The sequence below is a fragment of the Cinclus cinclus genome, chromosome 7 (genome assembly GCF_963662255.1).
Source record: "Cinclus cinclus chromosome 7, bCinCin1.1, whole genome shotgun sequence".
NCBI classification, from domain to species: domain Eukaryota; kingdom Metazoa; phylum Chordata; class Aves; order Passeriformes; family Cinclidae; genus Cinclus; species Cinclus cinclus.
Genome location: NC_085052.1, coordinates 7,952,411 through 7,979,189, shown reverse-complemented (window position 1 = coordinate 7,979,189; position 26,779 = coordinate 7,952,411). Strand labels below are relative to the sequence as shown.

The 26,779-nt window shown below is 46.2% G+C and overlaps 1 protein-coding gene across 2 annotated transcripts; it reads left to right on the top strand.

The window, feature by feature from the left end:
- Positions 1-638: 638 nt before the first annotated feature.
- Positions 639-21,325, top strand: VWA2 (von Willebrand factor A domain containing 2). Of its 2 annotated transcripts, none has more exons than XM_062496532.1 (13): positions 639-693; positions 1,246-1,320; positions 3,243-3,376; positions 4,685-4,794; positions 11,856-12,050; positions 12,771-12,901; positions 13,564-13,696; positions 14,124-14,179; positions 15,004-15,111; positions 15,908-16,489; positions 16,812-17,363; positions 20,368-20,490; positions 21,192-21,325. In XM_062496532.1, the coding sequence occupies exons 1-13, from the start codon at positions 645-647 to the stop codon at positions 21,323-21,325; spliced, it is 2,382 nt and encodes a 793-aa protein (XP_062352516.1). In that variant the 5' UTR covers positions 639-644. The 2 variants fall into 2 exon arrangements, with proteins under 2 accessions (XP_062352516.1, XP_062352515.1); XM_062496531.1 differs by having other exon boundaries at positions 645-693; positions 20,368-20,494; positions 21,190-21,325.
- The last annotated feature ends 5,454 nt before the right edge of the window (positions 21,326-26,779 follow it).

Below are 26,779 nucleotides of genomic sequence, written 5' to 3'. Positions count from 1 at the left end.
CACAACGGGGGCGTTTCAGCCGGAGCTGATGGGGCGGTCGGGGGGATGCGGCTCTTCTCTTCTCTTCTCTTCTCTTCTCTTCTCTTCTCTTCTCTTCTCTTCTCTTCTCTTCTCTTCTCTTCTCTTCTCTTCTCTTCTCTTCTCTTCTCTTCTCTTCTCTTCTCTTCTCTTCTCTTCTCTTCTCTTCTCTTCTCTTCTCTTCTCTTCTCTTCTCTTCTCTTCTCTTCTCTTCGGCTCTCCACCAGCTCCCCCAGGCACACGGGGCCCTGCTGGGACTCAGCTGTGAAAGGGAGGTGCACACAAGAGGGAGGGGATGGGAGGAGGCAGAGCTCGCTGTCCCTCCCTCCCAGCCAGGACTGCTTTCTCGGATGCGATGGCAAAGGAGAGGAGTATGTTGAGAGATTTCTATTATTCCCTCATTTTCATGGGTTTTCCTTTTATCTGTTCCCCACCCTTCTCCCCAGGGCAAGGAGTCACTTTTGACCCTCAAACAAAATGTTTCTCAGCTCATCACCTGCAACACCCAAAAAGAAGATGATCAGCTGCAGGTAAAGAAATTTGCTTTAGGAATTGGATTTCTATCCCTCTCCCATATTGTTTCTTTCTTTTTTTTTTTTTTTTTTTTTTCCTACAGATTTGTCAGCATGAATCTCTTGTCATTTGAGTCCATCTGTATTTTCCTGCTTTCCCAAGGTATGTTTAAAGCTGCCATTTTGCATCAGTGGTTTTTGTCTTGGGTGCTTCCCTATCTCCAGCTGGAGTTCTTCACTCTGAGGGATGAGGGCCAAGTCAGTGCCTCTCCAGGAGTTTTAGGGATAAACTTCTGAAACATAGCTTCACACAAAATGGGAGAAACAAGTTTTCTGAGAATTTGAACACCTGACTGATCTGTATGTGAAGTATCTAACCAATGTGGAAAAAGCTGATGTTATGATATTAAAAGTGTATAAATCTATCCAGTGTTTATGGCTGTAATCTCAGAAGCCTAAGGCTGGCCTAGCTTTCATTCTTGCACTGTGTCCCTGCATGCAGTGAGTGGAGAGACTGTCCTGTGTGCTGGAGCCATGCCCTTGTCATTTTTCATGCTCTCTGTGTCCCTGCTAGAAGGAATTTCCTGACATAGCTCCAGTGTGCCGAAATTATTTTTTGCAACTGTGAAACCTATGCAGCAAACCAGCATTTTTGCTGTTATAGGTTAAATCCTGTATGTCATTTTCATGGATGATTATCTGTTTGATCCCACAGCTTTGGTGGTGTTGGGTATACAACAAATCCATGTTGGCCAGGAGATGATTGGCAAGATCTCAGCTGCTGGCCAGTGTAAGTTTGTTTTATAAAGCAAGTATTTTCTGTTTCTGAATTCCCTCTTTCTTTGGTTTCGGTGTGTTTTGTTTTGGTGTTTTAAAAGTTTTTTGTTGTTGTAGATATTTGCATTTATTAACCTCTCTTCAGTCCATAAAGTCCCCAGCACTGCTCTGGCAATCACAGCACTGTAGCTGCCTCTACCCTAGCCTGGCTTTCTTCCTCACTGGTGTTAGCTCCCCTGGGACATGATCTTCTCTGGTTTTCCCAAACTGGCTATTTACCAACTGGATGGTGTTTCTGTCAGTTCCTTCAGAGCCTGCTCCAAGCAGTCCTGACCTAAAGAGCTGTGTTTAATTACACATTTGATCAGACCTCCCATGTGGGTAGTTCTTTCAGGCTGTAAAGCCAGCACAGTCATGTTGCTGGGAGCAGGGGTGATGGGGCACTGGCTGGCCAGTACATGTTCACCTGCAGCTCCCATGTTCTTGCAGTTACTGATTAACTCCTGGTGAATTCTCTCCTGATAACCATTTTTTTTCCATTGTCAAGGAATAGATTGCATTTATTCCTATGCCAGGCATGACCTCCAGTTCTATCCTGCAGGACCATGTGTTCAGCTTAAATTTTCCATCCCGAGGATGGATGTTTGGGTGATTCTCCCTGCTGCACATCCCCAAGAGTCCCTTGGTGGGTGCAGACATCCTGCTTACCATCCCTGTAGAAGAGTTGCATTGCATCCCTCAACTGCAGAGCCACCTGAAGAGTGTGTCTCCATGCTGAGCCCAATCTGGGGGCTCTGCAGTTTTCTCTGTGCATGCTTAGGCAGGGATAACAACCCTGTTGCAGCTCCGGGTCCAGCCCAGCTCGGAGGGCAAGGCTGACAAGCCAGGACAGTGCTGGCAGGGAGGCTGTGCTCCAGCTTGTCCTCAGCACAGCGCCCCAGGGCAAGGCTGGGTGCCCCTCTAGGAGAACCAGTGACCCAGAAAGGAATGCCTCACAACTTTCAATCCCTGTAATCTGGTATTAGAAAACCCTAATTATAAATTCAGGTTTTGGCTAGCAGGAATGATTTGGAAAAAGTAGTGATAATAAAAAGATTATAATAATGTGGGTAGAGTAACATCACTGGCCAAAAGAGCACTTAAGGGGTAGGTATGCTTGATCTCTATTGAACTTCTGGATTCTGTTTCCCTTGAAGCTGATTTTGACAAATGCTGCAGAGGAAACTTTAAAATTTCCCTTTAAATGCTATGAAAATGACTCTTCATAGTCTGCAATCTGCCATTTATTTATTTATGTCAGTGAAATTGTGGGTTTCCACTGCAGCAAAAGCACATTGGAAACTTATACTTGGGAGCAGTCATGTTCGTGCAGGCAGGGGTGATACAAAGACACATCTCAGAAGAGGAGATGAAAGGCAGATTTTCATGAAATGTGTTTCTGTCAGTGTCTGGGAGCTGTTCAGTGAATTCATGTTTAGGAAAAGAAGAAAAGATGTGCTGCACATGAAACACAGTGGGCTCTGGGGGGGCTCAGTAGACTTTACAAATCCCTCCTGGATTTACATCTGTGCCTTGGTCTGGGAGAGCCTGCAGGTCTCGCTGGGCAGGGCCCCCTTTCCCTGCTGCTCACCCTTCCCTCTGTGTCCTCTTAAGAGAGCATCTCTGCTGTATTTGGTGATACCTCACTGCATTGGCTGCTCCCTGCCACTGACACCAGGCTGGGCTCTGAACTCCGAGGTGAGTCTGGCAGACTGAGAGCTGAGCTGGAGCTGCTGCAGGCCAGAGCAGGGGTACATGTGGGCTTTGGGTTGTGGACACTGGTCTGCCCCAGTCCATCTTCTGCAGTTTGGCTGGATTTTCAGCTCTTGGCTGCCTGCTGCCAGAGAGTAGGGCTGACAGAGTGCAGTTTCACGGTGTACGCATTTTTTCTCCTAGCAATGCGGTGCTCTGCCTCATTAGATGTCCTTTTCCTCCTGGATGGCTCCTACAGCATTGGCAAAGGAAGCTTTGAAAGGTCCAAGCACTTTGCAGGCAAGCTATGTGATGCCTTCGACATCCATCCAGACAGAGTGAGTATCAGGAATATCTTCAGTTTTCAAACATCTTGGCAGTGTGTCTAAAGGCCAGTGGTAATGTGCTGAGTGAAATTGCAAAATTCAACCTACCAGCTGCCATGGGGGCAGAGTATTTATTCAGAAAGATGCAGTTTGTGAAGCAGGGGGGTTGGAGGATGCTTCTTGATTCTTCAGATTTTAAACAGTTCCTTTTGAACCTGAGAGAAGACATAATCCTTCAGGTTAAGGATTATAATTTTGGGGGATTTTACAGAATTTATTTTGGTTTTGAAGCTCATAGATTAGTTGGATCTTTCTCTTGCTTTTCCTTAGAAAGCTGCAGATTAATCTGTGGGAAGTTAACCACCTTTCTGTACAGGTGTAAATGATACAGTCTGCTTGCTCTGCTTCCCTCAGAGGGAGATGGGTGCTGTGCTGCTGTAGCCTCAGGTCTTGCACCCTGGAGTAGCCTTGAGGCAGCTCTGGGCCTGAATGACACATCCTAGGGTTTGTCTGAGGGAATTTCAAGCCAGATTGGCTGTGGTTCCAGGTGTGCATCATTCCCATAACACCACCTCAGCTGAGGGCCTTGGAGCAGGCTGGGACAGTTGCTGGACTTGACTCCGTGCCAAAACCTTTCCAAATAAATGTCAGGTCTTTGGGAAGGTTGTGTCAGTGGATATTTAATATTTGCAGATTTGGTTGTGTGTTTTGTTTTATTTTTAAAATACCATCTTTCTGCTAGTCTTTCATTTAATCCTCACATAGACCGGACTGAAAATTATTAGTATTTTCACCTTTGAAACTGTCACATTCCATAATACTTCTTGTAAGACTTCAGTGAAGTATATTGGATGTATTGCCTAGTGCAGACCATTTAGCCTATTTGCGTTTTCAACTAGAGAAAAAGAGTTTAGAGGAATTATTAGAAAAAGTTTTGGTTTGTGTTGCCTGCTGTTCTCAGTGCCAGAGGGAGCTGCTCTTAGTAATGGAAAGGTTGCCTGCACAGTGTATAAATGGGATGGTGCAGAAGGTGTTATTTATAAATTTACTGCCCCTGAGGCTGCTGAGTGGATAAATACAGATCCTGAGCTGCTTCTAACTGCAGCAGAGGCTCCTGTTGTTTCCAGATAACCTTTTTTTGCCTTGTTTGTAGTCTGTATAGATAATATTGGAGTTCCTGCTCTAAGTTCATTTTGAGTGCCTGTGGCTCAACAGCAAAAACATAGTTTGCTTCTATACAATTTAATCTTCCCAAGTTTGTGAATTGATCAAAAGAGTAAAACTTGGATGGACGTAACCTTTCATAACCTTTTCTTTTAGGTCCGTGTGGGAATGATACAGTTTAGCTCAACTCCCCACCTTGAATTCTCACTGGATTCTTATCCAACCAAACAAGAAGTGAAAGAGAGAATCAAGAGGACTGTGTTCAGGTCATCTTATTTTACAGCTCTTCTCTTTTTCTGGGCTATGAATAATCTCTGAATTGAGATGTTTTTTGAGGTATAGAAATCTCTGCTTCTGCTGCCCTTACACCAGTGTGATGTCCCCAGGGAGGGAGCTGAATGAACATGGTGGTCTATGATCCAGAATCCACTAAAAATGTGAAACCTGGCCCATCTTAGTGAAAGTTGATAGGGGACGAAGTTTTCAGGGTCCTATTTCAGTGTGGTAAATTGAGAGTTTTCCAGGTATATCTGTTTGTGCCAGGCAGTGGGTTGCATCCTCCATGGAAAAGCAAGCACGTTGTTTCCTCATGGCTGAGCTAAGGCAGCACAGTGTGCTGCTTCATTTTTTGGTGGTTACAATTTCCTTTTTGCTGTGAGTTAGTGACAGACTGCTTGTCTGTAGATATCTATGCGTGATTGCTGCATTCAGATGGATCAGGTTTTCAGACAGAAACCTTTCTTCTTTCTGAATGTTAAGACTTGGATATCTTCCCATGACCCCAGGAAATGGAGCCAGAAGTCCAAAGAGCTGTCTTTAGAGCCTCTCAAAATCCAAACTTTCCATCTTGGAGAAATACATTTGGACCTGCTAAGGATCTGACAATCCCCCCCAAAAAACACTTGTTTTGATGATAGATGTGGTATTGGTAAGGCCTGTGGATGTCTACTCTTCTAGCTGATCTGCATTAGGACTGAGGGTTAGATAATATTTCCCATGGATATATGCTGCTCTCAGGATGTTGTACATATTGCAAGCAAATGTGATCAGTTTTGCATTTTTCAAGCAAGATCAGTTGGCTGGAGTTTGTTGTATTTCTTTTGATGAGTTTAGCAAATCAATAAAACCTCTTGTGTACTGTTAAAGGAGAAACTTACAGGAAAAGAAACCACATTCCCCCACTCTGGTTGTTACTGAAAGTCTGTGAGAGAAGAGAAAGTGAAGAAGCATTTGCTGTCTGGCACTGCATTTCTTTGATGTCAACAGAGGGATGCTGACAGATCAAACAGAAATAATGACTTTTTGCCTGCCTACTTCATCTAGTTTAAATGAAAAGCCGACATTTTGGAGTTGATAAAATAGTTATGGGTAGATTCCAATTGGCTTCTGAAAAAAAATGGGTGACGTCTTGGTTGAGAGGTTCCTTGATGTGCTTCTGATGAGCCTTTGGCTGGTGAGGCATTTCCTGACTTCAGCCCAGAGCTGACAGCACTTGGAAGGAGGCAGCACCAGACTAAAATGAAGCTTTTGTGATTTATTTGGAGACTGCTGGTCTCTCTCTGTGAATGCTGTCCAAATAGCTTTGGAATTCGTTGGCCAGTTCCAGCCATACTCAGTGGTAATCTCAAGCTAAATTTCATATTAATTTCTTTCATGTAAGTACAGCAGCTAGTTGCAGAGAGAAATCCCCTTAGTGCTGTCCCTGAAGAAAGACAGCAGGTAAAGTTCAGATCTCCTTGTATTTCAGAAAATCCTTATTGGAGTAATGCCTCAAACACATATCCACTGTGTCAAAACCCAGTGAAGCTCCAAATGCAAATTAATAAGCAATTGAATTTAATGAGCTTCTTATTAACTATTTCTAATCCTCAGAGCACATGGGCACAGTGGACGGAGTTCATCAAGATTTAGTCACCACACTGACTGTGCACAGTGTGTTTTTCCTTGTGTAAAGCACTATTCACTGAAACATCTCACAGACAGCTGGTCAGAAAAAAAGGCAAATTTGGACTTGCTATGACCACATGGTCACTGAGTATGCTTGGAAATGATGGAGCGCAGAGGAGGAAGACGTTCAGAGACCTGGCAAGTACAGAATAAAAAAAGTTTCTGTGAAAAACAGAGGAGTAGATGGAAAAACAGTGAACTTGGCTATGATGAAAATGCTTTTCTAGAACAAGCGGGTCAGGAATCAGGTGCTAGGGCAAAGGATGGCTGTTCAGAAAGCAAATTAGGTGTGTTTGTGTCAATGCAGACAGAGAACATGAATCCTCCAAGGAAGGACTGACACTTGTGGTTTGGTTCCCCTGGATTGCTCTGGACAGCAATAAAAACAATAAAAATTATTTATAGCATGACAAATTAGAAAACATCTGGAAATGTTCAGTCTGCTGTTGTGGCTTTATTATCACCAGGTCTGTGGTATGTATGGGAAGAAGCTGAGCAGGGCTGAGGAGAAACACTTGGGGTGTGGATGGAGGAGAAGCTCAGCGAGAGCTGGCAATCCATGCTGCTGGCCCAGAAAGGCACCCATGGGCTGGGCTGCATGGAAAGGAGTGAGGAGCAGCAGGCCAAGGGAGGTGATTGTGGCCCTCTAGTCCATAGTGCTCCCACCTGGAGCACGACATCCGTGTCCAGCATAAGAAAGACGTGGGCCTGTTAGAATGAGTTCAGAGGAGAGCAACTGAGATCCTCAGAGGGTTGGAGAAGCTCTGCTGTGAAGACAGGCTGGACAGAGAATATGTTTTAGGGAGAGATGCCTCTGCCCAAATGAAGATGCAAATGAGACCATATGATGACAACATACAGATTTTATTTAACATGGATTTTATTTGTAAGAAATGTGAGGGAGAAAGAAATAGGAAGGAGGTCTCAAGAGAGAGAAAAAGAGCAGAAGAGAATCTGTTGTAACTAGATGGTCTATGAGGTCCTTCCCAAACGAAACCATTCTGTGTTGCTAGAGAATGTGTGAATGTGTACTTTAACTTGATATTGCTGTTATAATAATTTGTTACTAATACTAGTTCATCTTCATCATAATCTTATCTTCCCTATTCTTCTTTTCCTTCTTCTTCCTTGTATTTACTTCTACTATTTCTTCTATGTCAACTTGTTCTTGTTCTTATTCCTTTTCTTATTCTCATTCTTATTATTTGTTTTCTTTTTCTTACTCTTGTTTACATTCTTATTCTTTTTCCTTTTCCCATTTTTTCTTATTCTTTTTTTCTTATTTGTTCCTTTTCCTATTTGTATTCTTTTTCTCATTCTTATTAATTTTTCTCTTTTTTTTATTCTTAATCCTTTTGTTATTCCTACTCTCATTCTTTTTTTCTTATTCTCAGTCTTACTCCTTTTTTTTCCCTTGTTATTATACTTATGCTTAATTATTTTCTTATTTACTACTACTATTTCTCTATATTCATAATCTTCTTCATGTTATTATTAGTCATATTCCTATTTTTCTCTTTGTTTTTTTTTTTTTTTTTTTTGGTTGTGTTATATGGGTTTTTTTTGTTTGTTTGTTTTTTCACTGCTACTGTTTCTAAACTCCAGCTTCCCTCTGTTTTGGACAAATTGTGTTTGGCAAAGTCATGCAGTGTGCAGTAGAGTCCTGGGAGCAGTACCTCCTGTCTGTGCCCATTCCTCATGGATAAAATCCCAAAGGATCAGCATGTAATCCTTTCAGGATGAGAGGAAATGTCCTTGGGTTCTACCAGGGGAGGTTCTGATTAAATGCTCATAACAGTTTTTCCCTGACAGAGTGGTCAGGCATTGCAAGAAGTTCCTCAGGGTGGTGGTGGAGTCTCTGTCTTTGGAAGTGGTACAGTGGATATGGCACAGATGTACAGTGGTACATCTGGATATGGCACTTGGGGACATGGTTTGGGGGGGATGATGGTGGTGCCAGAGTGATGGTAGGACTGGATGACTTTTAAGGTCTCTTCCCACCCTGATCAGTCTCTGGCCTTCACCACTGAGTCACCTGGCACCAAGTGTCCCCACGGGTGCTGGTTTGGGCCTGGCCACATGGGTAACATTTGCTCTTGGGGAGATGCGCTTGGGATGCTCCAAAGCAGGCAGGCACTGCTGAGGCTGCAGGGCCACGTGCAGGCACAGGCAGGACGTGTGGCTCCCTCGGGATGTGGGGCAGGCTGCCGGCCAGCTGCCATCGGTGGGGCCGGGCTGGCGCCGGCAGCAGACCCTAATCCTCCGTCTGTGGAGCCAGGCAGGGGCAGCGGAACAGACTCCGTGGCACCCGCCGCAGGCAGGAGGGACGGTTCTTGGATACCTCTTGGCCAGTGGACTCTTCCCAATCAGACACTTCTTCATAGCTGCCGACATCTCCATGGGACAGCTCATGCTCGCTGTCTTCCTCCCAGTCAGAGAGACTGTAGTAGCTACTGGCTTGTCCTTGGGAAACATCTTGCTCCATGCCTTCTTCCCAGTCTGAAATTTCCTGGTAGCTGCTTACTTCTTCGTGTGACAGCTCATGCTTGCTGTCTTCCTCCCAGTCAGAGAGACTGTGGGAGATGGCAACTTGTCCTTGGGAAGGGTCTTGCTCCATGCCTTCTTCCCAGTCAGACACCTCTTGGTAGCTGCTGACATCGCCATGGGGCAGCTCTTCTGTGATGCATTCATCCCAGTCGGAGAGCTCATGGTGGCTTCCAGCTTCTAGGGACAGCTCCTGCTCGGTGCAGGCTTCCCCTTGGGATCCTTCCTTGTACATTCTGGATTCTATTTGGGCCAGCTCTTCTTTACTGTAGTCTTCTCCTTGGGACCCTTCCTGGGACCTACTGGTTTCTTCTAGGGACAGCTCTTGCTCAAAGTTGGCTTCCCCTTGGGACCCTTCCTGGTAGCTACTGGCATCTCCAGGGGACAGCTTCTGCTCCGTTGAGGCTTCCCCTTGGGGCCCTTCCTGGTATTTGTTGATTTCTCCTTGGGACAGCTCTGTGTGTTCCTCATCTTCACACTGAGAACTCTCAAGCTCCCCAGCCAAGGCTGCCTCCTCAGTCTCTTGCTCTGCCAGGACTGATCCCCTGTCTGCCTTCTCCTGCTCCTCAGTGGGGGCTTGGGCTCCCAGTGGGCTGGGCAGGGGGCTGGGGGGGTGGCAGGGGCTGTGCGGGGCAGAGATCGGGAGCTCTGTCCCTGCTGATGGCACCTCCTCATTGCAGGCAGGAGAACCTGGTGCCTTTTCCACCCCAGGGGCCAGAGGTTTGAGGGGCTCCTCCTCAGCAGCTCCAGCTGGAGCAGCAGCAGCTGCCAGCTCATCCTCCCTGGCACTCCCCAGGGCAGGAGAGGTGCTGGGCAGCTCACAGGCTGCCTGTCCTGCCACCTGGGTGCCCACACTGCTGGGAGAGCCAGGCCCCTGCTGGGCACAAGTCTGGGCATCCTCGTCCTTCTCTGGGTGCACGGGTTTGTCCCATATCTTGTGACTGCTGCCTTCTGCCCAGGGGTTCAGCCCCTGGCTGCTGACACTTCCTTCCCATTGGGGCAGCTTTTGCTCACTCCTTCCACTCCACTGGGGCAGCTCCCAGACCTTGTAGTCTTTTCCTTTTGATAGCTCCTTGTCCCTGTTGTTTCCCATTTGAGACAACTCTGGGGGTCTCTCATCTCCTTCCTGTTGGAACATATTCAGATGGCCTCGCACTTCTTCCAAAAGAGACAGTTCCTGGTGTGCCTCCCCTTCCCACAGGGACAGCTCTTGGTATATCTCATCCTCTTGGAATGTCACACTTTCTTCCCAGTGGCACAGCTCTTGATGTGTGCCATGTCCCCACTGGACTCTCACGCGTACCTCCCTCTGATGCACCTCTTGGTGCCTCACCACTCCCCATGGGGAAACCTGGATCATCACTTCTTGTCGTTGGTAAAACTCTTGAACTGTCATTTCTTCCCAGAGGCAAAGCTCTTGGCTGGTAGCACCTCCCCATTGGGAAAACTCTCGATCCATGTCATATTCCCAGTCTTCATCCATGTGGGCAAAGGCCCCCTCCTCCTCAGTGTCCAACAGGGGCAGGGCTGAGCCACTGCCTGCCCCCAGCCACTGCCTGCTGAGTGCCTGCTCTTCCAGCCAGCCGGGCAAGGGGCTGGGGGATGAGAGTTGGGGGTCACCTTGTCCTCCTCCACATCTGACCTCGCCTGGCACACAGGGATCCTGGGAGCTGCTTCCTCCTGAGCGAGCAGCTCCCATGGGACTGGGCTCCCCTTGGATCCCCCCAGCAGGGCAGGGCTGTGCCATGTCACAAAGGCCTATGGCACCACAATGTCCCTCATCACCCAGGGCCCTGACACAACACCTGTGTCACAAAGGGCCACACCCAGCACCCCCTTCAGCAGCCAAAATCATCACAATTTTCAAATGGAGAAATGTGAAGGTGGTATCTACGCCACTTAATTAGTGGCTTGTCTGCAGTTTCTTCTGTCTTCACTCAGAGTCGGGATTAAAAACACGAAGGAGACAAATTCTATCATGTTCAGGCTTGGTTGTTTTTTAAATCTTATCTAAAGTACAGAGAGTTCTGCAACACTCCTAGCTATCGGCTAAAAGTGAGCAAAATGGAGGTGAATCCAGCTAGTTACAAGGTCTTTTAAAGCTAAACAGTCCAATAGAGAATTAATACCTATATTATTTATACTTTTGACCCAATTACCAAACTCCTGTGACCCACAGTGCAGCACTAACTGTCCAACCACAAACTATTACCTGAAATCGTGAAGAAGAAGGAAGACGAACACAGGAAGGAAACAGCACTCCACATCTTCCATCTTATCCCATACTTATTACTATATTCTAAAACCCTCAAATTCAAAACCCTTCACCATGTGAAATCACACACTTCTATTTAACTACATACCCAGGACTTTAACTCCCTCACTCAAATTTGGAAGCCTTCTCCAAGGTCTCAGGTCTAAAGCAGTGTTATCCAGGGGGTCAGTGCCAGCAAGCACAGAAAGCTCAAAAACCCCAGCTTTCTGGGATCCAACAGAGAAACAGAAGCTATAGAGACATTTGTCAAAGATAGAAATAAAATTAAAATATCCAAGAGTTCTGGTTACCGCACCAATTGCATAAACACGCTGCTGTATGTTAGAAGTCTCTTGGAGACCACTCTGAATTGGAGAGGAGGGGCATAAGAGTGAATAGATGGGACCAGTGGGTTGGAAGATGAGAAGAATGACATCCCCATGGATATGCTGTGTGGTAACAAGTAGAAATAGGCTACATTTCCCATTACCAGAGGGTAAAAATTTTAAATGCAAATAGTAAATTCAGTAGTAAGGGAGGAATTCTGATTTCTTCTTTTCTGATTATATCATTGCCTTTTAGAGGTGGGAGCACAGAGACAGGTCGGGCTCTGAAGTACATTCTCCACAAAGGTTTCCCTGGTGGCAGAAACTCAAGTGTCCCTGAAGTCCTGATCATCATTTCGGATGGCAAGTCCCAGGGCAGCACTGCAGTTCCTGCAATGAAGGTGAAGGAGAGACACATCACAGTTTTTGCAGTGGGAATCAAGTTTCCAAGGTAGGAAACTCTCCAGAGTGGGAAGTAGACACTGGCCAGTCCTGGTCAGTGAGAGGTCCTAGTTTTTGCCAGAGCAGGCTTGATTTTTTTTTTTTCTGTATCTGAGGGGGTGTAGCTGTGGGTGTATCTACGAGATAATCCATACCACTTTATCATTGCCAGGAGTGGAGGAAAGGGACTTTCACCCTTCAGAGAGGAATGGCATTCCTTCCTTCCAAGGAGGGGAGAAAGTGTGGTGGACAAAACAGTCAGTATTGAGATGACTTTCCAAGTAAATAAATTTTGTCTTACACCTTTTGTTATTAATATTTTTATTGCTGCAGTTACTGCTTGATATCTCATTTCTGTTCCCAGTAAATTGTTCTTAATCTCAATCCACGATCTTTGCCTTTTGTGTTTCCAGATGGAGGTGAGAAGGAAAGCAAGTGTGGTTTCAGTGAGGGCACTAAATTCAGGAATACCATGCCTAAACCATGACAAAAAGGAATCTGTAGGGTAATACAGGCATGGGGGAAGCACTGACTTGGTGGCTGATGTAGAAGGAGCACCAGAGTTGATGAAGGAAACTTTTCCACTTAGTAGAGCTATACTGCTGGGATCTTGGAAACTGAGCAGTGTCATGGTTTTGCAACAACTCTCTATTTGTTGCACAGGGTTGGTTTTGACTCTTAATTCTTTGTGGGGGTAAACTGAGCAGCTGACCCGTGCCTTGCTTGGCAGGTGGGAGGAGCTGCACTTGCTGGCCAGTGAGCCCCCTGAGCGGCACCTGCTCTTTGCTGGAGATGCTGAAGATGCTGCCAATGGCCTGTACAGCACCTTGAGTGACCCTGTCTGCTCTGCCACGGCTCCAGGTGACCCTGCTGGCCCCATCTCCATGCCCATGCTTTTAGCTTGGACGTGGCACTGTGTGAGGAAGATAAGGCAGTGTCAGGAAGTGTACAGGGGAATTGGCAGGTGTTGCACTTGGAGGTAACCTGCTTCTGGTGCCCAAACTGGTTTGCATGCTCTCCAAATACCTCCACGGTGCAGAATCCTAAATCTTTCTGCATCCTAATTCACCTCTGAAAATGGGAATATTGGCTTTTGCTCCTGTGACAGGGGATAGAGGGATAAATGCAGTTGTGTTAAATTTTCTAATGGACTTGGCTGTGTGTTAAGGGGAGGCATCCAGTTAGAAAGAATAGAACTAGAGTGGTCCAGGGGTAGCAGAAAATCAAACATATGAATGATAAAGGCACCAAAGGAGCTGAAAAGCTGTCACTGAACCATGAACTCAGGTTCATGAGCTCGGGAACCATGAACTCAGGTGTGAGGTTTATAGCAAATCAAAGGAGGATGAATACTTAGGTCCTCAGAAAGTGGAGTAGGCTGGTGTTCTTTTCAACAGGAAATTTCTCCTCTAGGAAGCTCTGCTCATTCTATTGTTGTCAGGTAGTTGAAAACGGTTGTCTGCCCGTCACAGCCTTTGTATTTTCAGGCAGTCGATGCTAATTTTCCTTTTACTTTGCTACAGGCTGCAAAGTTGAGTCCCACCCTTGTGAACGAAGGACCTTGGAGACTGTGAAAGAGCTGGCTGGCAACTATGTGTGTTGGAAAGGCTCAGAGCAGCCCAATGCAGTGCAGGCTTCGCTGTGCCCTTTCATCAGGTGAGATGGGCACCCACACCTCTAAAAATGAGAGGGGCTGAGAAGTAGTAAATACAGTAATGAGGCTTTTATCTGACCTCGACTCTTTACTGGGGTGAAGATCCCTCAGAAGACTGATACAAAACAGTCTGTAGTCCTAGGATGAGTCTCTGCTCTGATTACTGGCTGAGAAGCAGGCAAACAAAATAATTTTTTGAGTCTCAAAAATACATTCATAATCTTAAATTGTAAAGATTACAGTTGAATTCAAAGACAGAAGGGTATATTTGATGATATTATGCTTTTTGCCATCTCATTTAGAATGGACGTTTTTTAAAAATACTTGTTTTGAAAATCTGTGTTTTCAAAGGAAAACACAGTAAGGTCCACCTTGAAGGCATCTTGTTAATATTTAAATTCATGACAAGTCTTATTCTTCCTGTTTCAGATGGAAGCGAGTCTTGATAAAACACCCATCCAGATGCTTCAGAACTGTATGTCCAGGTAGGATTTTGCTTTTCCAAAACTTTTATTTATGAAGAAGGAAATATAATAACTAAGGAACAAAAAGACAGGGGTTTTCTTGTCAAAAATTTTGTTCTGAGTAAGACTGTGATCATAGATATTTAATCCATCTTTTGTTTCTCAAGGGTATTTATGGTCGGAGTCATTTTGGATTAAAATGTCTCCCAGTAATTCCTTCACTGGAGGAGCCAATGAATCCTCATCTGCATATATCCTGGGGGCAGAGTCTTGCACTGCATCCCAGTGCCTGCAGGGAGTCACTGTTCTCCAGCCAGGGGAGCATGCAGTGATCTCCAGTCATACACTTGGTACCATAAGCAGCATCAGGTTAGCAGGGAGCCTTACACGTGCTGATCACCAGCCTATTTTTGTGGCTGTTGAAATAGCTGTGGTCCTTCAGTCCTTTCTGCAAGTTCAGGTGACAGCAGGTTTATTTTCTTTATCAGTACAGCACTGTCCAAGCAGCAGGCCAGACCCTGACCCCTTAATTGCTGCTGAAAATCTGTCAGGGCTGCAGGACCTTTAGCAATTCTCTGTTTATATGAATATGGTGTCACTGATATTGTTCCAAATCAGATGAAGTCAGAGCCTGTTTTGCTTTCCTGTCACAACCTGCTGGAGAGCCATCCTAAGTGGAAATTGCCCTGGATGTGAAGAATACATGGCCCTGTGTTAGTTCAGACTCAGTAGCAAGAGGGGCAGATCTGTGACCCTTTTTCCAGTAACAGTGATGCTCATGCTGAGGATGTGGAGGGGCAGGCTCCCTGCTGACTACCTGTTCTTCTTTTCCCTGTCCTGTTTAGACCCTTGTGACTCCCAGCCATGCCAGAATGGTGGCACATGTGTCCCAGAGGGACTGGACAGATACCACTGCCTCTGCCTGCTGGGGTACGAAGGAGACATCCACTGTGGTAGGTGTGAACCTGTGCTCTGTCTCCTTCCCTCTCAGCCAAGTCCTGCCTTTGTGATGCCCTTTGTGCTACCCTGGGAATAACTGGGGTGGGTCCACGGTCTTTGGGCTTTTCTCCAAAAGGCAGGTCGAGTTTACTCTCATGCTGATCATGACTGTGTCAGGCCCAGTGACTGGGTCCTGCTGTTCAGACATTGTGTGGGTATGAAGAGCACCAACAGTGACAGCTTGGCTGTCTTTGTGTCTAAATGCAGGTACCATGGGATCAGGAGAACAGAGTCAATGGGAGAGACAGGGATGTGTCTGTTGGTCCCCTCTCTGCACACATAGGTGCAGCATGAGCTCCTGGTTTGGGGGTTCAATGTAAAAAAGGCAAAAACTACTGATCATTAGAAAACACCTTGTACTTACTTTCCTCAGAACCAAGGTTCCAACTTCAAGGTGCCTCAGGGTGTCATAGGTGAGAGCCTGGTCCTTGGACTGTCTCCTTTGTCCAGGATGTGATTGTGTCATTCAGAGTGCTTTGCCCACAGCACTAAGAGAGTGGAGTTGTAATTTCTGATTTGAAGTTTGCCATCAAAAAGTTCATTAATTCCCATAGATACTTCTTGTCTCTAAAGGCTTATATGGCATCCAACCAAAACAAAGCCTGCTCCTGGCTCATTTGTCCTCCAGCTCATGATATGCATGGCAAGATGTTTGGGTTACTGGACACAATGTCCCCTCTCCACAAGGCTTCCAGCAGGCCCCTGCTGGGGCTGCTCTGCAAATGGCTAATTGCCTTTTTCCCTTTCCAGCAGCAAAGCTGAGCCTCGAGTGCAGTGTGGATCTCCTTTTCCTGATGGACAGCTCAGCAGGGGTCACACTGGAAGGGTTCCTGCGCTTCAAGGCTTTCCTCAAGAGATTCCTCCAAGCCATGGTGGGCCAGGACTCACCAATGAGTGTGGGGGTGGCTCAGTACGATGATGATGTCAGGATACCCATTGAACTGGGACAACACAAGGACACATTCAGTCTCATGAGGAGTATTGATGCCCTGAATTTCAGTGGAGGAAGAACCCTGACAGGCAGAGCCCTGCAACACATTGCACAGCATGGTTTTAGGAGTACCCCAGTGTTAGCGGATGTGCAGGATGATCTCCCTCGTGTGGTTGTCCTGCTCACTGACTCCAAGTCCCAGGACTCAGTGGCAGAAGCTGCTAGGTATGCGAAGGACCAGAATCTCTTCTTGATTGGTGTAGGCAGCAGCTTCATGAGAGCAGAGCTGGCCATGGTGACTGGCAATCCACAGCAGACCATTGTCTACTCAGACCCTCAGGACCTGTTCAACAGGATGCCAGAGCTGCAGAGAAAAATCTGCAGTGTGGGCAGTCCTGAAGGTAAGACTGTGGTATGGGCACTGTAGGACAAGTTTGCCAAACCAGGCAGAGGTGTCCTGAATTCCAGCAGGAAGGAGGAAAGGACAGAAGGATGGGTGTCCTTGTTTTTGTGTGTCAGTCACAGATCCAGGGACTAACTTTCCATGAGTGATTTTTGTGATGGATCCCTACCTATGGGTGTGGAAGAGACATAGATCACCCCTCGCAATCGGTGATCAGCAGTGTTGGCTTTTGCCCACTATTTCTTCTCACTGCTGTTTTTCAGTCAGTAAGGAGTAGATGTATATTCTGAGAGATAACATGTTTGTGCTCCTTTCCACAGGCTGCCAGGCCCAGTCTCTTGATTTGGCATTTGCTGTGGATGCCTCGTCTGGAGTTGGCCTGGAGAACTTTCTGCGTCTGAGGCACTTTGTCAGGAGCAGCTGCTTGCACTTCATCATCGACAGGGATGTCACCCAAGTTGCCCTGGTGATCTATGGCAGCAAAGCTCACACGGCATTTGCTTTGGACACCCACACAAGCAACTCTGCTGTTCTCCAGGCCATCGACCAGGTGCCTTTCCTTGGGGACTCAGCCTCTGCTGGCAGCGCCTTGCTGCATGTTTACAGTGATGTAATGGCTGTGCAGAAGGGGGCAAGACCTGGTGTCAACAAGGTGGTGGTGCTGCTCACCAACGGAGGTGGCATGCAGGATGCAGCTGCCCCAGCTCAGCAGCTGAGGCACAATGGCATCCTGGTGTTCGTGGTTGTCATTGGGGACACAGAGAGGGACACACTGCTGAGAGTTGCTGGGTCTCCCAGCTACCTGGTTCACATCTCCTCCTATGAAGACCTGCAGTATTACCAAGGCCTTATCATCGAAAGGATCTGTGAAGGTAGGAGAGCCTCCAGCCATCACTCTATGCCAGTGTCACCAGCTGCTGCTGTTGTAGGGTTTTGGATGTTTTACTGACTGAACTTGATACTATCTTTGGCATTTTATGGATGGGGAAACTATGACGCAGAGATACCTGATGACTGTCCAAAGCAATCCTGGGGGAATTAGTAAACAACTTTCCTAAGATTCAGTCCAGTGGGTGAGAGTGGGCATAGTGTGACTGACTCTTTCCAGCCCTGCTAGGTCTAGGTTCTGCTTTCTCTGAAAGAAAAAGAAGTTTGCTCTTTTTCTGATGTTGCTTTAAATGTGTAGAATTTGCTGTATGTTACTGTACCCCTTCAGTGTTGCTGGGAGGGGGGGCCTTAATGGGCCCCTTTTTGTGCTGGTCCTTGAAAGAGGTCTCTGCTTTCTTGTTCAACAGATTTGTGATCAGGTGTTTGTAAATTGGTGAGTCTGCAATCTCCTCGTTCCTGTTCTTCCTTTAATATGCCACTACTGAAATTACCATGTAGGCTTTCGATGTTTTGTGTTGCACTGTCTTTAATCTTAAAATCAGATTATGTCCATTTTGGCGCCTTCAGACTGTTAACTAGGCATTCAGACAAATTGTGATTAATCTTATTTGTAGGGGCAAATCCTTATCCTCAAAGTGGAAGGGAAGAATTTTCAAATATTTGTCTAAAGACTCATGTTTGGGGGTTGAAAAAGTAAGATGAAGTTTCTTCAAAACTTGGAGTCATGAGTGCCAGTCCTCAGCATGGGAAAAATATGGCTCTAATACTAAGTTTGAAGCACTTGCATGCTGTCTAGAAATCAGCTTTTCAGAAAGGACAGCAGCCCTAGTTTTCAGACAGTGGTGATGAAAGTGCTCCTAGTTTAAAGTACCATGCCTTGTTTTCTCATTCAAAGTAGCCTAAGTTTAACATCTGCCTGTTTTCTTTTGTCATGTTTTAACATGTTTATAAGATCATAAGGAGCATGTTTGAGCTTTAGCACAGAGGTCCTTTTCGCCTCTGGGCATGCCTGTGTCTCCTTCAGGCTTAGAAAGAGCTACAGCATCATCTCTTTGGGGTGAGGAGCTGCTCTCCTGGCAGGCTCTGCAGATGGTTTCTACCTGGAGCTTTTCAGTGTGTTTCTGTTGCAGTGGTACTTTCAGCTGTGTTACTACAAAAACAATGTACTGTGACTTGAAATTAGGTAAAATACCAGGGGTGAAGGAGAAGAGACAGCAAGGTTCAATGAGTCAGGGTAATAGCATATTGTTTCCTGAGACTGAATTGCTGTTTTCATTTCACATACAGGTAAATCACAGTTTGTACTAGATAGGCTGGGACCAAGGGTGATGTAAAGATAAGCCCTTCACTCAGTCTTCTACTCCCAAGTCCAAGGCTTAATAACAAAATCATTGTCTGTGAAAGGAGTTTAAAAAAAATATGATTCATTATAAAAGTATTTGAGAAACAGACCCTGCCTCTGTATACCTGAAACATGGTATTAGTTCTGAAGCTCATCTGAAAAGAGTCCAGAAAGAAAGGACCCAGCGTTTAGGAGAAAAGTTCCCAAGCATTAAATATATATGAATCAGATTGATGGAAATACAAGCTACTGGAATCATCAGAGTGCAAGAACCTTATTTAAGGTATATTAACTTGAGTTCAGAGAAATGGTGTTGGGGCAGGATGATTCCCCAAAGCAGGGACTGTGAGGTTATGCTGTGGAGCATCCCCAAAGGATGAGGTGGACACATTACCTGTAGAGCAGAGCACCATGGAACAGCTCTCTGGGGAACAGCAGCCTTTGGAAGATGGGTGGTGTGTCCAAGAGATCCAGCTTTCATTGCCAGTGGCTCTTCCAGCCAAATGAAAGTGAAAGTGTTCATCTCTGGGAATACACTATCAGGCAGGACCCTGTCTCAGAAATCCCGTGATGACAAAAATGTTTTTGAACCAGCTTGGTTCCCTTTAAAATCAACTGGAGCTAAAGACTGATATGTCTCAGGTCTAGGACTGCAAAAAAAAAAATTAATTTCAGTTATAATTTTGCCAGTGTTAGGTGTAAGGTGGGACTTGATGTGCACAGGGAGAATGAGCATGTCTGATAAGCTGTAGAAAACTCCCTGACAGAAAGGGGATAGTATTTGTATCCTTTCTTCTTCCCCTTTTTCTATTTTCTCTCTGATTTTTCTACCCTAGAGCAAGGAGTAAGGCAAGCAGCTCTACAACATGTAGTTGTTGAGCAGAGGAATTTCACACCCTCACCAACACCGAGGTGGTGTTGCCAGCAGACTGGAAGCAAATTCCTCTGGGATGCTGCTACTTAACCTAATGTATTGGCAGCAAGGCAGCGTGGAACACTGCCAGCCCAGCTGACAGCTGGCTCTGTTGTGTTCAGAAGGTTGGGAAAGCTGTCACATACTTCATAACAACAAGGCTAATAACTTGGGCTGTGCTTGCAGGCTTCTCTCAAACCCCCATAGAAAAGAAACCCAGAAATTTCCCCTGTGTTGTTTTCCATTTATGCCATCTTCACTTCTCATCTGGCAAGTTCTCCTTATTCCTCTCTAGTGGAAGCTTTTATTCTCTCTGGGGCAAAGTGATGTTTGAATGTCTGGCATTTGGGATTGTGAACTTGTTAGAGCAGAGCATGTGTCTTGCTCTGTGCTGTCCGTGTCTGGATGTGGGGAGTCTGGGGGTGCTCACAGCTCTGCAGATGCTCCATTTTGCTTTTCTGTGATATGCAGCCTATCATTAAATTACTCTTTTAAGCTTTACTAGGCATATTCTCCTATTCTCCTTCAGATTAGGACACCTAGAGAAGTAATTCTGGTCTCTAGGTTTAAGTGTCAAGACAGGGCTGTGGCTTGCACCCTCTGCCACGTTTGTATGTTTTCCCAGTCCCATTAACCCTTTAACATTTTTTGCAGCATTCCTGATGGATGTGGGTCTTAGCTAGTAGTAATGCAGATGTGCCTGAGCCTGTTCTTCTGCTTGTGTTTGTTGCAGAAGCAAGAAGCCCTGTAAACCTGTGCAAGCCCAACCCCTGCATGAACCAGGGTGTGTGCATCCTTGGGCCAGGGAGCTACCGCTGTGAGTGCCACGGCTGGGAAGGACCCCACTGTGAGACCAGTAAGGATCAGCAGAAATGATCCCACTTCTCCACCTCCCTTTGAAGCAGAGAAGTGGCTGTAACTCTCGGACAGCTGTTTGGTGGCCAAGTCTTGGTGCTGATGTGGTCTCTATCTTATGGAAAGTGGAGAGGTTTGGTCTGCTGAGGGGAGCAAGGGCTTTCTCTCAAGAAGCTGTGAATTTTTATACGTTCACTGAGTGAGTTGACTGTGAGAGGGGCCCAAGAAGGTCTAATAATTTTGATAATTTTCCACTCTGTTGTGTTCCCCTTTTCCTTGTGCCCTGCTAGAATAAATAATCTTTCCTAGGTTCCCCAGGTGGAAGGATTTGACTCTCTTTTAATGGGAGGGAGCTGTTTCTGTTGGGGCAGACCCCCTCGCTATTCCTTTCAATGCTGTCCATGGTGCAAAAGCCTCCCCGATGCCTTTCTTCTCTTCAGCAGGGGTTCAATGACCAGGAGGTGGGGAGTCTCTGGTTCTTTAGAGGTGGCCCTGTGCCCATAGCATGAAGTTATCAATTTAGGTGGGTTTTCCCCTCTCCCAGTATTTTGCTTTTTACCTGAGTGCAGGAATTCTGACTTCCAGCCTGTGGCCTCTAACATCTGTTAGCTAAGGGAGTGCTTGCTTGTTTTTTGTGGACTGTGACCTTATCCCTCGGTCCTAAAGCCTTCATCCCTCATCTGTGCTTCTCTCCTGCCACAGGAGTTCTCCGAGGTGATTCTCCGAGATCTCCAGCCCTTCCTCCACGTTCCCATGTGCAGTGGAGTCCAAGGGGTTTGCAGCACTTCTCCAGAGCCCTGCAGCACAGCAAAAGGCAATTGGATCAGAGGCATTGACACAGAAATGCCCAGTGCTCCAGTTCTCCATCCAGCAAAACCTTCTGCCACTCACAGGCACCGTCCAGTACTGTCCTTGGCAGTGATGGAGTTCCTCCAGCACAGGGATTGTGTTGAGGCCATTTCCAATTTGTGCATTGCACAAACTGGGCTTCCCAGCACTGTCTTTCATTTATAATTGAAGTAAATATTTGTGTCTAAGTATTTATTTCTGGCATTTTGCATTTCCTCATCCAGGTCTTACAGTTATGATTGTGTTTGGGTTTTTAAACGGATTTTGGGAGATCTCCGAGTTAGTCTAAAAATATGTAGAAGTCTGAGAAATTCTGGAGCTCCTGCTGAAGGGGTGTAACACAGATGATGCACTTGCAGCCAGGTACTGGAGTGAATGGCTTGTTACATGCAGGAGGACAGAGGAGGAGGAGGAAGGAAAACTGATTTCAAGTCTTTATTTTGTTTCATGTTGTTCACGGTGCTTTCTTCTCTGAATATATTGGGCTGTGATGGTTCCTGTTTCCAAGGACAGTTTGGCCACATGCCTGCATCCTTTGGAGCATTAGCCTCACCTCATCATTTGATCATTTGTCCACAAACGTGTAAAATATACATAACTGCTCCCCAAAGCCCATAGTTTCCATTGTTGGGTTGTCTGCTGACTTTCCCATGGTGTCTGTCACCTCAGGAAAACACAACCAGGTCTGCAGAGAGCCAAGGCAGAGATATTAACTGTGACTGCCAGTGCAAATGAGAATAGTGTCTATTGTTCCCAGCAGAAGAAAAATCCCTTCACCCAGATGTCCTGGCCCCGTGTTTGAATAGTAACATTAGATGGACAAAGAGAGACACAAATTACTCAGCAGGTTTGTTGTCAAAGGAAGAATGGTCTGAAAGCACTCTCAGGGATGAAAGCTGGCTCTGGGACAGGAGAAGCACTGTCATGCCTTGTGGGAGAAACCAGGCTAGGAGAAATAGGAAATTCTGCTTTCTTTCAATGTCACTTTGGTAGATTGTTTTTGTCCTAAGGCACAGCAGAACAGAGGTTTAGTTGAAGGGCTGACATTTGGGATACAAAGGGAAATGAATCTATTAATGTTACTTAGGCATGGCTGTAGCTCAGCATTGCCTCTGCTGTTAACCTGTCAGTCTTCTCTTCATGTGGGGAGAATGGGCTTGATCAGACTCACCCCAAAGACATGGTTCATGCCATGGTGCAGGAGTGTCTGTGGAGCTGGCTGCATTCCAGCCACACTGCTCTCCAAAAGTCTCCCTGACCTCCTTGTGCATCCTCGTTTGTGTAAAGGGTCCGAGGGACCCCTGTTGTCACCCTGCTGGGTTTGCAGCTCCCTGGGGGTTTCTCTGCCATCCTTTGCCTAACAGCATCATTAACTCACTCCTCACAGGTATTTGTCCTCTGCAGGATCAGTGCACCCTCTCAAAGGGCAGAGTATTTACATTGCCTGGGACACAGCTCTGGAGCTGGGACACGCTTTCCTGGCCTTCTACAAGTGCTTAAAGCCTGTTCCTTGTGCTGTGTGCAGGACATTTTGTACAGTGCTGCTGCTGAGCACTGTATTTTGTGGCTAATGTGATGTGGTGTAATCTGTTTGTGAGTTCTTTATTTTAATGCACAGGTATTAAGTATATTTTTAGTATGTGTGGGCTGTACAAGGGACAAAGCAGACTTGCCTGGGTCCTGAGCTGGGGAAAGCCTGCATTTTTACCATCCTTCTGGTTTTAAGCACCACAGGTACACAAATATCTCTGTGTGATTCAGGAGCACAGACTGCAAAATCTCATGCTGGAGACAACATTTTAATGCAGACAGGATTTATCTATTTCTGTGCATCAGTTTGTCAAGTGGAGATGATGTGAGAGATTGGAAACTCATAGAGTAGCTCAGGAAAGCTGGTTTCTAAACCCAGTTTTTGGGCTCTGAGTACACCTGGCTGAGGTTTCAGTGCCCAGAGTGCCCCAGAGATCCCCACATGTCAGGGATTTACATGTACTGTGACTGTGACTTTCCTCCTGACATTCCTCCTGAAAGCAGGTGATTCCTGAAGCCTTGGATAGATGCTTAGATTTCTCTGGCAGCAGCAGAAGGCACCAGCTCTTGTTTTGTATGAGACAAAGCACTTTGCACGGTAAGAAAGTCATGGGGCATTGGGAAGAGATGGGAAAAGTTAGCCTGGTAATTAGGATATATGGAATGGTCTTGGAGAGACCTGCTTATCCCACAGATAAGCAGGACGCTGCTGAGCATTTTTTTGGAGCTGTTTTCTTTTTCTTTTTAAAAATTTGACTTGAAGTTCCTGGCTAATTTCTAGGGCCTTTCTCTTGTAAATTTTAATTTAAAAAGAGTAAGTAAGTAAGTGGCTTGGGTCTCTGGCATGATCCCTGACTTAATTCATTCTCAAAGACTTCCTTGATTCAGTCAGAAATATTTAATACGACTTTACCTGATGGGAGCTCATTCCTTTAAGGCTGGGTCAGTATTTGAGACTGGCACAGGCACTGAAGAGGTAGGTCCCTGCAAAGCCAGCACTAATCCTGTCTGGCATTAGAGGAGCTCAGAGGATGCTGTCAGTGCCAGGTTGTCATCAGTGTCTGGGCTGCTGTTACTAATGGAGCTGTGAATTACTCTCACTCTGGAGGATTGCTGGGTGAGCTTCGATGGTCCTGGGCCAAGTGCTGACTCCAGGAGAAAGCCTCTTTCTCCTTTAAAGAAATGGGATTTAAGTAAGTGCCACGATTTTCACCCCCTTTAGTCTTACATTCCTTCAGCAAGCAAAACCATGCCTGCTTGTGGCCAGTAAATGTTGGATGGCACCTGTACTGTAAAGGCTGCAGTAGGGCAGCTGGGGTTTAATCCCACTGTGCCTGGTATTCTCTCTGCATACCAAAAGCCAAGGCCAGCCTACAAGAGGTCTGCTGATACTCCCTGTAAAGCCAGCTGACTTCTTCAGCTTCAAAAACCTCTGCAATCTCACTCTGCAGTAGAAGGAAATTAATTTGATTCTTACCTGAGACATCTTACACAAACATTCAGGCCAGCTTCTCCACTGATAGGAGGTAGGTTTTTTTCCCTTTAAAATCTGCCACTTCTGTTTTCCTGGAAAATCAACAAGCTCACTAGCAACCTTGGTGTGCTAGTCCGGAACATCCAGGAACTTTTGTGGGATTGTTCTGTGTACCCAAAGCAAGAAATGTGGAGGTACTTAAGCAAGAAACTTGCAAAGGAAAATGGTTTGTAACAGGAAATTCCCCTCCAGAAGAATATGGAATTCTGCTTGGGACACTTCAGGCCCTGTGGTGGCCTGGCTGCAGTGTGCACAGGTGAGGATTGCACTGGAATGATGAACAAAGCAGGAACTTTTATCAGCTGGAGCTGATAGAGGGGTGTTCCACAGCAGCTGTAGGCAATGGTGCAGCAATCGTGGGGAAGGACAAAAGCAGCTGCTGTCCATTCAGTGCACAGAACCAGCCCTCCCAAATCGAGTTATTTGGGGATTCCTGGGCTCAGAGGCTGACAGGGCACTAAGGAGCTCATTGGCAGGTTTGTGTTAAGGGCTGAACTATGAGAGGCCAGGGAGTAGGATCTTGCCCAGGAATTTGTGCTGTAGCTACAGTGCCTCCCCAAACTTTCTGTGGGAGTGGAGCCAGCAAGAGGTATTTCTCAGATGTGTCTGTTTTGGTGTCCGTTCTGTGAAGGCCTCAACTGTTTTCTTTAATAACTATTTTCCTTCCTTTCCAGCCAGAGCCCATCCTGGTTTTCCCTCAGAGACTGCAGCAGGCAATAAGCCTGCACACAGTTGCTATCTAGTGGCCAGAGGAAGATAGTGTAAAGTTTTCCACTGCTGGTTCTGTGCAAAAGGTCTGCTACAGAAACACAGGCAGGAATCTGTTACATGTATTCATGTAAATTGCCGGGGTTACTACTATTTTTCAGTGGGTTAGATCTCCAAAAGTTGTTTTGCTTGACAGTGCAATCACTGCTATTTAAGCTATAGTGCACTGGAGTCGTAGATTGCATAGCTAAGGATTTGTAGTAAATAATGGTACTGGGGATTTGATGTACTTGCAATCTGTTTTGAAAAGAAGAGCAGGAACAAGCCCCATTACTGAGAAAAACACTGGTAACATAATATACTCAACATTTTATTATAAAACCCTCTAAAGCGCCACTTTATAGGTCACAGTTACAACAAAGGAAATGCCTTGAGTTAGGAAAACAATGGGGACACAGAGACATTGTTTAACGTTTCTTGTCTGGGGAAAGTGTGTTGTTCAGGACTTGCCTGTGTTTACCATTCCCTCATGGAGACATCCCAGCAGGACCACTGAAGCTGACTGGGCTGTGAAGGGGAAAGCAGATCTGCTCTTGTCCATTGCTGTCTCAGTACCACTGTGAAATGTCTGGACAACTTGTGGAGGATGACAGCAAGGTGAACAGTGAGGGTGTGGTACTACACAGATATTTAGGGTATAGACAGGGGCTCTTACCAGCTCATCATGGGCCAAAACAAAAGTTTCATGGAGTCTGTAGCCTTCTGGTGCCCTGGAGAAGGAACTCCCCAGGGTCCTGAACCAGAAGAGTCAGCAATTTATTTGCATGATTTTTTCCTATGTGCAAAACCTTGCACAGGGACAACCTGACAGCTGAGGCTCCTGAGGTATTAGCAATTCCTCCATCTGCACTACATCCACAGTGGAAACTAAAGAGTAAAAAAAAAAAAAAAAACATGGGAGCACAGTCACCTTTCTTGCTTCCAGGATCCCCTGACCAAGTGTTTTGTTGTACCCTGGCTCTGTGGTGGGGGCAAGCAAGCCCAGAACCCTTGTCAGGACATTCTCATTCACCCCAATGACACCACCAGCTCTGATGTCACAGTACATCCCAGTGCCTGTTTGACCTTTCTTCACAAGATGAACAAAGATCATACATTTAGAGGTGGTCTCAGGCCTGTCAAATATTTTCAAAGGTGAGGAAGGTACAGCATTGTTCCCGTCTGCCTTTACCTTGGCTTTGGTGTAGCCACAGGACCCCAGGGACAACCCATCCTGGGAACTGGTGCTGCTTTGACTTTGTAGGGTTGGAAAACATCTGGCCCCATCCAGTCAACCCAGTTACTGAGCCTGGGCTCGGAAGGGCCATCAGAGGAGATAGGAAAAGGTGTCTCCTGGCCATCAGACATGTCAGCATGTTACAGGGAGGGGAGGAGTGCATAGATTTTTGACACCCTACTATCACCCTTCAAAATTCAGTGTCTCGTAAGTTTAGCAGTTCCAAATATCCAACATCTTTCATTAGAAAGCATGGGTAGCGTAGAGAGGGGTGGGCTTTGAGGGCCATACTGCCAGGGCACAAAGGCAGTATTAATGATCAGGAAATAAGGGTGACAGCACCAAGACAGCCAGCAGCTCAGCAGAGCCCTGGCACTGCAGCCTTACTGCAGG

Excerpts from the sequence above, each read along its gene's own strand:
- VWA2 (XM_062496531.1), top strand. The coding sequence starts at position 645 with ATGAATCTCTTGTCATTTGAGTCCATCTGTATTTTCCTGCTTTCCCAA. Across the intron at positions 1,321-3,242 it reads GATCTCAGCTGCTGGCCAGT|CAATGCGGTGCTCTGCCTCA; the intron begins GTAAGTTTGTTT and ends TTTTTCTCCTAG. Across the intron at positions 17,364-20,367 it reads CATCGAAAGGATCTGTGAAG|AAGCAAGAAGCCCTGTAAAC; the intron begins GTAGGAGAGCCT and ends TGTTTGTTGCAG.